Below are 13,895 nucleotides of genomic sequence, written 5' to 3'. Positions count from 1 at the left end.
AATAACATCATGCAAGATCTCAACAGCCTGGTGGAGTAGGGAGGGGGCAATTGTCCCATCTCACTTGGGAACCCCAGGGCCAGGGAGCACCTTCCTGAGTGGGCAGGATTTGCATCAAGGTGGAGCTTAGACATGACTTTCAAAGCCCTGCTTCTCACACATCCCCCTCAGGGAGAGGCAGGGAGCTGCCAGTACTGGAGCAAGAAAGGGCTGATGAGGGATGGCGTCCAGGACAACATCCAGGACAACGGCGAGCTCAGTGCTCTGTCTGGCTGTAGCTGTCTCTGTGTTCCACCCTGAGAAGACACCCACGATTTGACCTGAGGGCCACAGAACTGAGCCCAAGCACTAAGGAGCTCAGAATCACAAGTCTGCCCCCCAGCCCTGACTCCCCGTACTGGCCCTGTGGCTGGAAGGATGTTAAGAATTTGGCTGGGCAGGTAACTCCAAGGAGCAGCTCCAAAGAGGTCAAGGGCAAAACTAAAAGTCAAGCGGTCAGACTGTCCACGGTGCGATGAGGAGGCACAAGTGACTATGAGCAGGGGAGGATGATGGAATAGGATGGGTTTAGGATACAGCCCCCTGGCTGCCAGAGAGGATGGATCAGAGAGAGGAGATTGGGGCCAGGAGGTAACCAGCCAGGGAATGCAGGAGAGGGCTAGGCTGAGGCTGTGAGGAGAGGAGGAGCCCCAAGAGCCCTCTCTTGGATTCCAGCTTCCCTTACCACTTGTTCCCCGAGGGCCCTGGCCTCTGCCACCGCTCGAAGGTCATTTACTTCAAACTTGCAGTCTACTCTGGGAAAACAAGGAGCCTGAGGAACTGCTCCAGAAACACAAGACACGTTGGTGTATTGGCTAGCTTCCCAGCTTGTCCGCCTGGTTCCAAAGCCAGAATGAGGGCATCTGGGACCCAGATGGACATGGTATTGAGAGACAGTTCCCAAGAGAAAGAGAAATGGAGGTAGAAACAACTTTCCAAATACTGTTTACTTCACTAAAACCTGGAGAGAGGCAGGGAACAGGTATGTCTGGGACACTAAGCCTAGGTGTGCACATTGACAACGGCGACATACAGGGCCAAGGTGCTGAGGGCCAGCAGCCCCGTCACCACTGCTCGGGCCAGCAGTGCTGTCCAGCTGCCCAGGGAGCAGAGGTGGACGAAGGTCCTGTGGGGAAACATCACGATGAGAGAAGGAGAAGAGACAACCCCCCTCCCCATTTGGACCCAGCCTCAAACCCCACCCAGCTCACTCCATGACAAAGGTCTTGTAGACACTAAGGAACATCAGCAGGAGGACGGCCGGCCGGAAGGTGTGGTACAAGTCGTAGCGCGTTATCATCCAGACCTGGGCAGACGCAACAATGTAATGGACCTAGAGGGAGGCAGAAAGTCGGGGCCGGGCCTTGGAGAGGAGTAGCCATCAGCAAAAACGTATGTAGGGGGCAGAGAAGAACTGCGTACCAGACTGATGTTGGAGTCAATGCTCATCTGGATGTACTTCCAGTCAAACTCAATGCCCCGGGCTCCGACCCAGAGGGGAATGCAGCTGAGGAAGGCAACGGGAGGGGTTCTCCACTACCCAGACACCCTTAGTACCCAGACTCTGAGCCCCCACCCTCCAGCACCCCGTGGAACCCACGTGTCCTCTCTCAGGAGTCTGGGCTCCAGGCTGCTGCACACACCGGGACATAATGAGCTCGGCGGTGGCCCAGCCTAGGGCGGCAACCATGATCTTGTACTCCCCCTTGCCGGCATTCCGGGACATGACAAGGTTCAGGCCTATCAGGTCTGCCACATCCACGCTGGCCTTCATGAACTCCTGTGGGTCAGGTTGAGGCCTCAGTGAGCACAGAGGCCAGGGGGCCCTGCTCCTGCACTCCCTTCGCCGCCCTTGCCCCACTCACCCCAATGAAGTCATATATGCCACCTTCCCAGGTGGGAAAGAAAGTGGCCAAGAACAGCATCTGAGAACAGAAAACAGAAAGAGGTCACCTCAAGGAGAGGGGATAATCCACGTGGGTTTTGTGGGAAGTCAGTGTGTACGTGGAGGGCAGGACACCGAGGTTCTGGCGGCCCATCTGGGAGAGGGAGCATCAGATGGCGGCAAGATTGTAGGACTGGAGGATACACAAGGGTAGGTGACCTGGTCCCTGAGGACATTTGAGTTCTGTGGTGATCACAAGGAATCTGAGTCGGTCTGGAGGTGCAGAGGTGGCTACTCGGGCAGTGTTAGCAGCACTGTGTGACACCATGGGGGTTGCTTATCACTCTTATCATACCAAGAAACCTGTTAGCCAACCACACAACCGAGGTTTTCCCAAGCTTACTAAGTGCTACGCAAAAGTTGCTTCTAGGCCTTTTCTCAGGTTCCACCCCTTCTATAGTCCATCCTCTGTAGGTATTCTGGAGCCGTCCCTATGCGGAGTCCCGGGGGCGGTCCCACCGTGGGGACATGCCGCGAGGGCGGGCCCCTGGGTCTGGAGAGCCTGGAGGCCAGACACGTGGCGTCCGGGCGGCCCTCACCTTGCATAGCTGCACAAAGAGGTAGGTGACTCCAGCCTGGACGCATTTCCAGAAGGCGTTGTACTCGGACCTGGGGAAGCGGGCGGTGAGGGGTCGGCCCGGGTCCCGTGCCCTCTCCGCCCCGCGCCCGCCCCCGCCCCGCACTCACAGGCCGCTGCACTTGTACGTGATGAAGTAGGGGAAGTAGGCGAGGGCGAAGCAGTTCCCGAAGTGGAACAGGGTCATAATGCCAGCCGCCCGGGCCCGCCGGCGCGGGGGTCGCGAGGAGGCGTGTCCGGGCGCGGGTCGCTGCCTCCGCCGGCGCTCTCGCCGGGGCCGGGGCCTGGCGCCCACCTGACTGGCCGCGGCCCGCGCACGGCCTTCTGGGAAAGGTAGTCCTGGCCTGGGGCGTCGCGCCTGATGACGTCAGAGCGCCGGTGCTACGGCCCTGGTTCCCTGAGCTCTCGCGCCGGGTGCTCTGGATACCGACTTCCGGCCACGCCAGGCTTCCACGACCATTGCTATCCCCGTTTCCCTGAAGTGAAACCGGGCTCCGAGCCGAGCGTGACCCCTTGCCCGTGGGCGCAGGCCGGTCGAGTAAGCGTGTGGCGGCCCTAAACCCGGATCTGAACCCGCAGTGATCGGCGCAGAGGCACGGGGCGCAACCGTGAGCACTCGTTTTTATTTCATCATTGACCCAGCGGTGCAGAGCCCTCAGGCCGGGCGGCCGAGCACGGGTACAGGAGGGACAGGTCCCGGTCAGGGAGCACAGGGAAGCAAAGGAGGGGCCCTCCCTCTTTTCACTTGTCCCGGCTGAACATATAGCGGATGAGGTCGACCACCCGGTGACTGTAGCCATATTCGTTATCGTACCTGTGAGGGGAGGGAAGGGAGGTTCAAGGGGGTCCCTCCAGACCACCTCTTAGTTTCCCCCCACAATTCTCTGATCACTTCCCCCTTACCAGGAAATGAGCTTCACGAAGTTGTCGTTAAGTGCGATGCTGGCGTTAGCATCGAAGATGGAGGAGTGGGTATCGCTGAGGAAGTCCGTGGAGACGACCTGAGCGACAGATTTAAAAGGTAAGTGTGGGTGGCAGAGCAGAAACCTCCAGGAGGTCAGGCTCGGACGCTTAGGCACGCTGTCCATCCATTTATCTACAGTATTTGCTGTTTCCCTCCTGTGTCCCAGCTCTGGAGACAGGGTGTGACCTAGGCAGGTGGGGGTTCTGCCTGTGGGGGACTGGCCAAAGGACACAGACCCCAAACATCCTAATGCTGTACCAATGTATTACTTCCTAGGAATAATGCATGCACTTGGAATGGGCCAGAATGGAGGCCCTCTCTGAGCGGTGGCCATGAGCCTGGGTCTGGCTGACTAGGAGGATCTGGCCAACTGGAGCCCTCAATCAATGCATTGTCTGAGGTGGAAAGAGCTGCAGGCCAGAGGTCCTGAGGGTTTTAGCCCTAGTGTGGGTTCACACTAAGGGCCACAGGGGAGTTTTCAGCAATGGAGTGATACCATCTGGTTCCGTTAAAGCAAGAGGTCCCGGAGGCTGTGTGGGAGTGGACCTGCGTGAGCTAAAGCAGGGAGACAGCACCAAGGTGGACGACATACAGAGATGGCACTTCTGACGGTGACATCAACTCCTCACATGGAAGGCACTGGCCATGGCCTGGCCGCAAGCAAATGCTAAAAAGTAGGAGCTGTTCTCTTTTGTTCTCTGAGCATGTTAAGAGCACTTGTTGTGTGCCAGGCTGGAAGGAAATGAAGAGATACCCCCTAAATCTCTTTCTTGGCATGCACATGCTATTGGGGTCAACAATGACTATGAAATGAAGTTTCAGTTGAATAGGGCCACAAAAAACATCTTTTTGAGGGGGTACCTTGCCGAGGAGGAACGTTGAAATAGAGACTTGAAGTGAGAGCAGACCGTGTGGCCACCTGGGTGGTAGGTTTTCCAGACCAAAGGAACAGCAAGTGTAAAGGCCCTGAGGCAGGGAGATCTACCTTCCCAGCTCTGCAGTTTGTATCTTGGCACATGGAGGGCAGCTCTCAGGCAAGTGGAAATCACATGCCCTCCCCAGAGGGCTCCTCCCAGGGTCTCCTCTCCTCAGCCCCTACCTCATCCTCGGTGTAGGCAAGGATGCCAGCCATGGGCCCCTTGGCTGCTGCTTTTATAGCCTCCTTGATGGCCGAGTAGGGGGTAGGCTTGGCCAAGCGGCAGGTCAGGTCCACGACAGACACGTCTGGGGTTGGTACCCGGAAGGCCATTCCTGTCAGCTTCCTGGAGAATCCCATGTCAGGGATGGGAGTCAGAACTTAGGAATGTCTGCCTCCATTCCCCCTTACCTTGAGGGTTGGCCAAGGCCCCTGCTTTCCCCTTAAGGATTTAGGGCCAGTCCAGTCCTGCTGGGGTGTGCCCCCCCTACCACCATTGCAGCTTCCTTCCTCATACCCTTTGAGATCTGGGATGACTTTGCCCACAGCTTTGGCAGCCCCGGTGGAGGCTGGGATGATGTTCTGGTGGGCACCCCGTCCATCTCGCCAGGCCTTCTTTGATGGCCCATCCACTGTCTTCTGGGTGGCCGTGTAGGAATGGACTGTGGTCTTGGGGACGAAGAAGGCCAAGATAAGGCCCACGCTCCCATCCCTCTTTTCCCCAAGGCTGGGATGGTGGCCTAGGGGTGGAGGCTGCTGGGGCCACCAACCACAGACCACAGGAGGGGCTCATGCAGGCCATGGTCCAGCCTTGCCTGAGGGCTGTACAGTGTTTTAACAGACTTCGCCACTGGTGGGCCTCTCCTCCCAAAACCAGTCTGTTCCTGTTAACTCCATGCACTAAGCAAGGCCTGGGAAGAAGAGGTTGGGTTTCCCTGCCATCCTTCCTGCCCCAGCCCCTCGTTCCCAACTCACCATCAGCCCTTCCACGATCCCAAAACGCTCATGGATGACTTTGGCGAGCGGGGCCAGGCAGTTGGTGGTGCAGGATGCGTTGCTGAAACAGCCCGGGCACTGTGAGGCGAGCTGTAGAGCTACGCCCCACCCTTACCCCTTCTAGAGTCTGCACACAGGCCGGATTTTGTGAATAGTTGGGAAGGGGGTGAGAGGGATCAGCGGGGCTGCCTCAGACTGAAGGAGGCACCCCAGGGACAGCTGGGGGAAGCTCCCCAAGCGTGTTCTCCAGAAGTCGTGCATTTCTAACAGTTTCAAGGTAGCATTGACCTGATAGGTGCGGGGACTTTGGGAAGGAGACGCAGGGCCCTGGTAGGGGTGGGAGTGGGGAGGGCGAGTCTGCACCCTCCCCTCCACAGGCTGGCGTGCCCTCCAGGCACCGCTCACGTTCTTAAGGATGTTGCTGCCCTGTTACCTGACAATGTTCATGGAGCCAGGGTCGTAGGCGTTTTCATTCACACCCATGACAAACATGGGTGCATCTGGTGAGGGCGCGGAGATGACCACACGCTGGGCGCCTGCTAAGATGTGGTCCTAGGGAGGAAGCGTGAGTGTCAGGTGCTTCGAGCACCACAGCCCCCCAGCCAGCCCTGGGGCGCCCCGCTTACCAAAGTTGCGTCTAGGGAGAGGTACACGCCTGTGCACTCTACCACATAGGGGCTCCCAACAGTCTTCCAGGGGATTTCTTTGGGCGCCTTGCTGCAGAGGGGTGGCAGGGCTGAGTCAGTCTCCCCCGTGCAGGCTTTGCCAGCCTAGTCCACAGCCTTCGCCATCGAAAAGCCTGACCCGATGCATTCCTGCAGGTACCAGCCCGCCCAAGCCCACCTGTGCCCCCGCCCCACACACGCCCAGCCTCCCTAGGTGGCTTCAACCCTGCCGGACTTGCTTTTCCTCACTGCCCCCTGTCGGGCCACCTTTCCTTTCTTGACTGCACCGCTCCTGTTATGGCTGGGTAGAGGCGGCCTCCTCCCCAGCTCAGGCCTCGATTCTCTTGGGGGGGCCTTCCCTGACTACTCCCAGCCAGGCCAGACCCTTTTCCCATGAGCTGCCCAGAATGTGGGCCCTGTGACAGTGAGGCCTGCCCAGCTGCGTTCTGGTCCCCAGCCCCGGCCACCTCTCCATGAACCCTCCCCTCATGTCTTTACTACGACGGGGGCCAGAGAGCAGCTCTTGGGGGAGAACTGGAGTCTGAGGCTGCCTTGGGGCCAGCAGTGGCTGGTGGCTTACATTAGAAAAAGTTTACGTTTTTACTTGATGTTTTGACAAACGTTTGTACCTGGAACATTAAGCATGTAGTATTGCTGTTTTCTACTTGGCTTTAGCAAACAAGCGTTAGATGAATAAATTGCATACAAATAACTGGGTGCTTTGCTTCTGTGGTTATTTGTTAGTGTCTGTCTGTCTCCTTTGCCATTGAGCCTGTTCCCTCCATGGGGGTTTGATCAATGTGTGGGTTTGTTTTTTTTTTTTGATTAGCCATTCTACACATGTTTACTGGACACCTGCCATGGGCCCGTGTTCTAAGTGCTTTACCTGTGTTAAACTCATTAACTTTCACAACCCAAGGAGTAAGTACTACTATTGCCATTTTTCGGAGGAGCCAGCATCAGGGCAGAGGTGAAGGGAGTAAGAGGCAGAGCTGGCTGGAGTGCGGGCTGGTGGCCCTCGGGTCTGCGTTCCTAGCTACACTGCCTGAATGAATGAATGAACGAGCAGGCTTCCCCTCTTCTCCCTAGCCCGTAGCACATGGGTATTCTCTCTTCCTGGTCTTCTGCTCTGTCAGTCCACACTTTCATCATCTGGCCCAACTAGCTCTTCTCTGATGCCCCCCGTTTCCTGCCTTCCAAGCTGGGGACACTTGAGCAAATTCCTCTGCAGCAATTGCTAAGCTGGCATGAGGCAAACAGTCTGCCCCAGAAGACCCCAGCCCCTCCCCCAGGCTGTCATGGGCCCCACCCTTCTGCCCAGAGGGCTGTTTTGAGGATTCCATTTCATTCATTCACTCTTCGAGGAAGTACTGAATGTCTACCAAGAGCCAGGGTCTGTACCTGCTCGTGCCAAGCAACCGTGGTGAGCACAAACCATGGGGCCCTCCCTGCAAGGCTGTGGCCCTGTGGGAAAATGCCCTTCCAGTTGTTCCATGAACACTTGTTAACTCCAGTTGGGTTCCCAGCTACCACCGTGGTGGGTGTGGTCCCATCAGACACAGGGAGGAACTGAGGCTCAGGCAAGTTTGGTCCCTTGCCCAAGGTCACCCAACTAGGACGGGGTGGAGCAGGGTAGAGTACACACAACATGGCTTGTGCCGAGTGCCCGGGCAACACCAACAGCGCAGGGGGAGGAGGACTGTTGTGTCGTACAAGTGACCAGAGAAGGCAGCGTGGGGGTGTGGGTGGAGGGAGTGGCTGTGTGGGCGTGGGGAGGGGGAATGCCCTGAGTTGGCAAGAATGATGGTACCCGGGCTGAGCTGGGAGAGGACACCATGTCTGCATGATGAACTCTCTACCGAGATTGTTTTTGTTGTCTTGATTTCAAACTTGGGTCAAGCAGCTTCCATTTTCACTGATTCTGCAGTCCCTACCTCTCCCCACCCCCGACTGCCTGCACCCATCCCCGCCCAGCTCCCCACAAGCCCTCCCTGGCCCTTTACCACCCACCCACCGCCCGCAAGTACAAAGGGAAGGGCTGAGAGTGGAACTGCTCGGAGGGGCGCTTGGAAGGCCGCAGCTTGCCTGGGGTTGGAGAAGTCTCCCCGGCGTGCCTGCCGCCTGCACGTGCATGAGTGTAAGAGCCTCGCGGCCACAGGCCAGCAGTGGCTAAGAGTTCACATTAGAAAGGTAAGGTAAGTTTACTGTTTCCCTCTTTATACATTTTTAATTGCTTTTGGTATCTTGCAAATGTTCGTATTTGAAGCATATTACACGTCTAGAGTTACTGCTTTTGACTTACAGAATCAGAACCTATCTTTAAACGAAAGATCAGTATCAATACCAGCATGAACTGGGTAGTCTCAGTGCGAAATGACATTGCCCAGCTGTGAGAGGCGCTGGCTTGGGTCCCAAGAGGTGGGTGGCCAGTGCGGCTGAGGTGACGTGGAGAGGCTTCGGGTGGGTGCATAGTGTTTGGGGGGCCCGTCAGGAGCTGAATTTTATCCTTGGGGTCATGGGAAGCCACTGGGGGATTTCGCAGGGGAGTAACCTGGCTGCTTTGTGGGGCCCGCCTGGAAGGGCTCGGCTAGATGTCGCAGTCATTTTCCGGGATGGAAGATGGGCAGGTTTGGGGCTGGAAGGGGAGTCAAGCATTGAGTTGCAGACATGTTGAGTCGATACGCCTCGGAGGAACACGCACGTGTGTTTTAAAGAAAAAACGCTCTTGAGTACTGGGGACATCTTTCTAGATAAGGGCTTCTTAACCATTTTAGGGTTCAAGGACCTCTCTGGGACCCCCTCTCCAAACTAGTACCCAGAGGCATGCACACACAATGTGGGGGCTTCTGAACCCCACGTGAGAAGCTGGAATCCCATTTTAGTCAAGGCGTACACCAGACAGATGCTGCCCTTACCACTGGAAGACAGAGATCTCTTGGTTGTCCACGACCAGCCGCCCATTCCGGCATTCCACGCTCCCCTTGTACCGGCCGTGGGTGGAGTCGTACTTAAACATGTACACCTGCAGAAGACAGAACGGCTGCTAGTCTCGGGGCGGCAGAGCGAGCATCCCTAGAGCGTCCCCACCTTGGTGAAGAAGGTTCCACATTGCAGCTGGAGCCATCCACAGAGCTGCCCAGACCCCCTCCCCGCCTAGTCCCACCCTTCCTGTTCCGGCTCTCTGCAGGCTGCTCACCATGTATTCCGGGTCAATGAACGGGTCATTCACTGCCACCACCTTAACGCCCTTCTCCACGCAGGCGCGCAACACCAGGCGACCAATGCGTCCAAATCTGGCCGGGACCAGGCGGAGGAGAGGATGGGAGAGAAGGGGTAATGGAGAGGAGGCCCACGCAAGGGGACCGGGCGGGAATCCTCTGTCTGGGGGAAGAAGGCAGCCACCTCTGTGCAGGCCACTATCCCCTCCTGCCCAGATGACCTCGCCAGCCTCTCCACTGCTTCTTCTGCTTCCTCTCTCCAACTGTCCCCTGACCCCTATTCTTTTTTTGTTTGTTTATGTGTTTTGCCCTATTCTTAACCTTGTAGCTGGATGGATCTTTTAAAACTTCAAGTCAGATTATGTCTCTTGGCATGAAAATCTCCACGTTTGTCCCTCAGCAAAACAAGATCTAAACTCCTTACCATGGTGTCCCAGGCCCCTGCCAGGTCCCTCTCTCCTCCCCCAGCTTGCTCTACACCAGCCACACCGACTTCCTGCCGGCCTTCAACATGCGGAGCTTGCCTCCTGCACCCAGAGCCCTTACTTGTTCTTCGGCCTGGCAGGCTCTTTCGCCAGCAAGGGGCACAGCTGGCGCCTTTCATCTCTCAGGCCTCACTCCGATGTCACCTTCTCCCAGAGGCCTTCCTTGATTACCTCCGCTAATGCTGCCCTCTCCAGCCTTACGGTACCACCGAGGTCTGTACTGCTCACGACACACACCACCGAGCCATCTTGTTTCTTTGATTATTGAACGTGAGCCCTGAGGGCGGGACCCCGTCAGCCTAATGCCCTGCTGTTTCTCCAGGGCCCGCAGAGCCGTGGACATCCCCAGTTAGCAACCAGCGGAGGGGGCTGGGCTCTGAGGCTCCAGGAACTGCTCAGGGGCCAGAGTAGACTCACCCATTGATGCCAACGGTCAACTCCCGGGGTGGAGGAAGGTTCGGAGGAGGAGGGGGAAGAGACGGCTGCGGAGCTGGCTTTACTTCCTCCCTGACTGGCTCAGGCTGGGGTTGGGGCCGCGGCTCTGCCTCCACCTTGGGCTCAGGTGGGGGCGGTGCTCTGGTCACTGTGGGCCGGGGGAGGGAGAAGCAGGGGTGTGGGATGAGCTGCACCACCACGGCAGTGAGAGAATGAACCATCTTTGCCATCTCGAACCTGTTGCTGGCTCCCGGCCCCTGGGCCCTGACTGTCCAGCCCGGTGCTTCGCAGAATGAGCGAGGGGTGGACTTGTTTTAAAACACCAGTGCCAGGACCCCTTCCCTGGAGAGTCCCAGTGGGTGGGCATATATTTTTAACAATTGCTCGGGGTGAGATTCTCTGTGCCTCAGTTTCCTCTTCTGTAAAACGGAGGTAATAATAGTACTTCTCTTAGATGGTCATTGTGAAGATTGAATAAGGTAATATACGTGGGGCCTAGGAAACATTCCACACATTAGTATTTTTAAGATAGTTTCCCAAATTTGTCTGATAATTGACCTATTCCAGTGGTACGCAAACTGTTCTGATGGTAAGAATCACCGGAGGAGGCCTCTTTCCAGAAAAATCTAACTCTCTAGGTTGTACTGAGGCCCCAGGAATCCTGTTTTTTTTTTTTTTTTTGAGACAGAGTCTCACTGTGTTGCCCGGGCTAGAGTGAGTGCTGTGGCGTCAGCCTGGCTCACAGCAACCTCAAACTCCTGGGCTCAAGCGATCCTCCTGCCTCAGCCTCCCGAGTAGCTGGGACCACAGGCATGCGCCACCATGCCCGGCTAATTTTCTCTGTATATTTTTAGTTATCCAGATCATTTCTTTCTATTTTTAGTAGAGACAGGGTCTCGCTCTTGCTCAGGCTGGTCTCGAACTCCTGAGCTCAAACAATCTGCCCGCCTCGGCCTCCCAGAGTGCTAGGATTACAGGCGTGAGCCACCGTGCCCGGCCAGGAATCCTGTTTTTAACAAGCACTCCAGGTATTTCTTATCCTCAGGGGAGTTTAGGGAACACCGTATCATACTGTACGAAACAAATGGAAACTCCTGTCAGCTTCGGCTTGTCCGTGCACACACTCCCACTCTTGTACTGCGCTTAAAACCGCCTGTGCTTAGAGCTGTGCTCCTACCTGAGCCACAGATGAAGGCTTGAGGAGAGGAGGGGAGAAGTGGAGGCTTAGGGGTCCTGGGTGGCAGAGGGTTGCAAGCTGGGAAGTCAGGCCTGGATGCCAGCCCTGACTCCATCACCTGCTGCTGTGTGGTCTTGGGCAAGTTAACGACCCCCTCTGTCTCATTTCCGAGGTGTCATAGCTGATCCTCCACCCAGGGCTGCTATGAGGGCTCCTGGGGATCTCAAGGCCCACAAGTGGGAGCTGATTTTAACAGAGGAGGAGGGAAAGTCTGATCCTAAGACTATCCATGAGGACAGGGAGAGAGCAGGGGTTGGGGAGGGGCTGGAGGGGGATGGTGGGAGTTGCCTTAGGCGCCTGGGAGGAGGTGGGGCTAGGAGCAGGGCACCCCTAGCAGTTGGGGCCCCATTTCCCTCCTCTCTCCCTTGTGGCCTGAGGCTGGACTGTGGGTGTTTCCAACAGCAGAACCAGTTCAGAAAGTAGTATCAGTCAGTGTTTCCGGGTGGCAGTGACCCTGTGGTTGTTGGCGACCTTGAGGATGTTTGCATTCTTGGGGGTTCTCTTTTTGGTATGAAAGGGGTAGATTTGTCCATCTGGGTTAAGAGTGGGCATCTGAGCCCACTCAGTGACCTTCCAGAAGAAATTCAGCTGGCCCTCCTTTCCCAGCTTCCCCCAGCTTTCCACGGTCCTCTCCCCTGCGCTCTGGGAGTGGGGTGCCGGCTAGGGAGCAGCTGCCTGTCCAGCTAGGTGCTGTTCTGAGCTCTTTGCACACATCGGCTCTCTGAATCCTGTGAGGCGTGTGCTATAAACCCACTTTCCAGAGGAGAAAATGAAGCCTGAGGTCACAGAGCAATGATGACAGGGAAGGGTTTGAGTCCCGTGACTGTTACATCTGTCTGTGGCTGTGTCTTCCAGGGTCTCCGGGCCAGAAGCCCTGCCTAAGCGGCGCCCCACCCCAGCCCCACCTGCCCTCCAGTGGCCGGACCCCTGAGGAGGAAGTGAGGAAACAGCGTGCCGATGGGGGCTGCCTTCCCGGGAGACCTGACTTTGTTTAGTGTGTGTGTGTGTGGTGGGGGTCACACACCCCCTCTGGCTGGGTGAGGCAGGACGGCCCAGTGGCTGCGAGCAAGGGGTCTGGAGTCCTGCTGCCATGAGCAGAATCTCAGCTATACCAGCTGTTTGTTGACAGGCGAAAGCGGTTTGCCGTCCCCAACAGCTCTGTAAAAAGGGACAGTGAACACACTGGCCTCACCAGGTGAGGCTTCAGTGAGCCCACCCCCATAAAATGATTCGCAGGACCCTGGCAGGTCTCAGGCGTTCCTGCTTTTGCACTACAGACAGGACAAAGCCCACCAACACCCCAAGCGGCCCCTTTCCCCACGGGTCACCGGGAACACGAATTTTATGTGGCAGCACTGCCTGCCTGGGCTGTCCTCACAGATGCCCCTCATAAACCCTCTTCTGCCCCGCCCGGGCTCCAGCCTCGGTATCTCCACACTTTCCACCCTGGGGGCAGAGTCCCAGCTCCTCCACCATGGCCGCAGAAACCACCTGCCAGCAAACCCGGGTGGGTAAGGGGTGGGGATGAGGGCTGGGCTGGAGGGAGGGCGGCACGTGGCTCCCGGATGAAGGGACAGGGCAGGTGAGGAGCGGCCCCACCCCTGCGCCTCCCGTCTCCCCCCCCGCGCCCTAGACGGGCCCACGCTCGCGGAAGGAGGGCTCGGAGTCACAGCGCCCCCTGTGGGGGTGGAGGCGCTCCCGGACCACGCTTTCTTCCCCTCCCCGAGGTCGCCTGCCATCTCCCTCACCCGGGCATGGCTGTCGCAGTAGCTGGACAACGGTGACATTGGTGAGGACGATGTCGCGTTTCGACATGGTCACCTAAGGTATCACTGCTCAGCCGTCCCGGGACCTGCCGTAATGCGGGACCTCCGGGGCTAGTGGGTCCGGAGCTTCCTGCAGTGACGTCACAGTACCCAGTGACGTCACAGGGGAGGCGGCGCGCAGGCTGGAGACCTGGGGGCCTCCGCCGCCTGGCCTCCCGTCGAGACGAGTGACGTCTGCGCTCTGTGCGCCACCCGTTCCAAGGCCACCCGCTGGCGTCTGGAATGGAATCCAACTTTGTTTTTTGGAGGCAGTCCCGCTCTGTCGCCCAGCTAGAGTGCAGCGGCGTCATCGCGGCTCACTGCAGCGCGAAACTCCTGGGCGCGAGCCTCCTGCCTCGGCCTCCCGAGCAGCTGGGGCTGCAGGCATGCGCCGCTGCGCTCGGCTAATTTTTTTTTATTTTTAGTAGAGACGGGGTCTGCCTCTTGCCCAGGCTGGCCTCGAACTCCTGGCCTCAAGCGATCCTCCCGCCTCGGCCTCCCAGAGTGCTGGGATTACAGGCTTTCAACACTGGCTCTTAAAGTCATTTTCTCTCTCCCTCTGTCTCCCTCCGCACACTGTTCCCTGACGTGTCGTCTGCAGTCACTGGTTCCT

General features: G+C 57.5%; 2 protein-coding genes across 2 annotated transcripts; both read right to left on the bottom strand.

Moving 5' to 3' along the window:
• Positions 1–968: 968 nt before the first annotated feature.
• Positions 969–2,885, bottom strand: TMEM147 (transmembrane protein 147). The gene is made up of 7 exons (XM_012651615.1): positions 2,672–2,885; positions 2,524–2,593; positions 1,905–1,964; positions 1,683–1,819; positions 1,462–1,546; positions 1,251–1,372; positions 969–1,165 (listed from the first exon to the last, which is right to left on the bottom strand). The coding sequence occupies exons 1-7, from the start codon at positions 2,746–2,748 to the stop codon at positions 1,042–1,044; spliced, it is 675 nt and encodes a 224-aa protein (XP_012507069.1). The 5' UTR covers positions 2,749–2,885; the 3' UTR covers positions 969–1,041.
• A 408-nt stretch (positions 2,886–3,293) lies between these two features.
• On the bottom strand, positions 3,294–13,292 carry GAPDHS (glyceraldehyde-3-phosphate dehydrogenase, spermatogenic). The gene is made up of 11 exons (XM_012651614.1): positions 13,226–13,292; positions 10,223–10,388; positions 9,299–9,395; positions 9,018–9,124; positions 6,064–6,154; positions 5,871–5,989; positions 5,417–5,498; positions 4,959–5,110; positions 4,625–4,787; positions 3,465–3,562; positions 3,294–3,375 (listed from the first exon to the last, which is right to left on the bottom strand). Exons 1-11 carry the CDS (start codon positions 13,290–13,292, stop codon positions 3,303–3,305), a joined length of 1,215 nt encoding a protein of 404 aa, XP_012507068.1. The 3' UTR covers positions 3,294–3,302.
• Between the last annotated feature and the right edge of the window lie 603 nt (positions 13,293–13,895).

The sequence above is a fragment of the Propithecus coquereli genome, unplaced genomic scaffold (genome assembly GCF_000956105.1).
Source record: "Propithecus coquereli isolate 6110/MARCELLA unplaced genomic scaffold, Pcoq_1.0 Scaffold358, whole genome shotgun sequence".
In the NCBI taxonomy this organism is placed as follows: Eukaryota; Metazoa; Chordata; class Mammalia; order Primates; family Indriidae; genus Propithecus; species Propithecus coquereli.
Note: the sequence above shows the minus strand (reverse complement) of the source record. Positions and strands in the feature narration are given on the sequence as shown.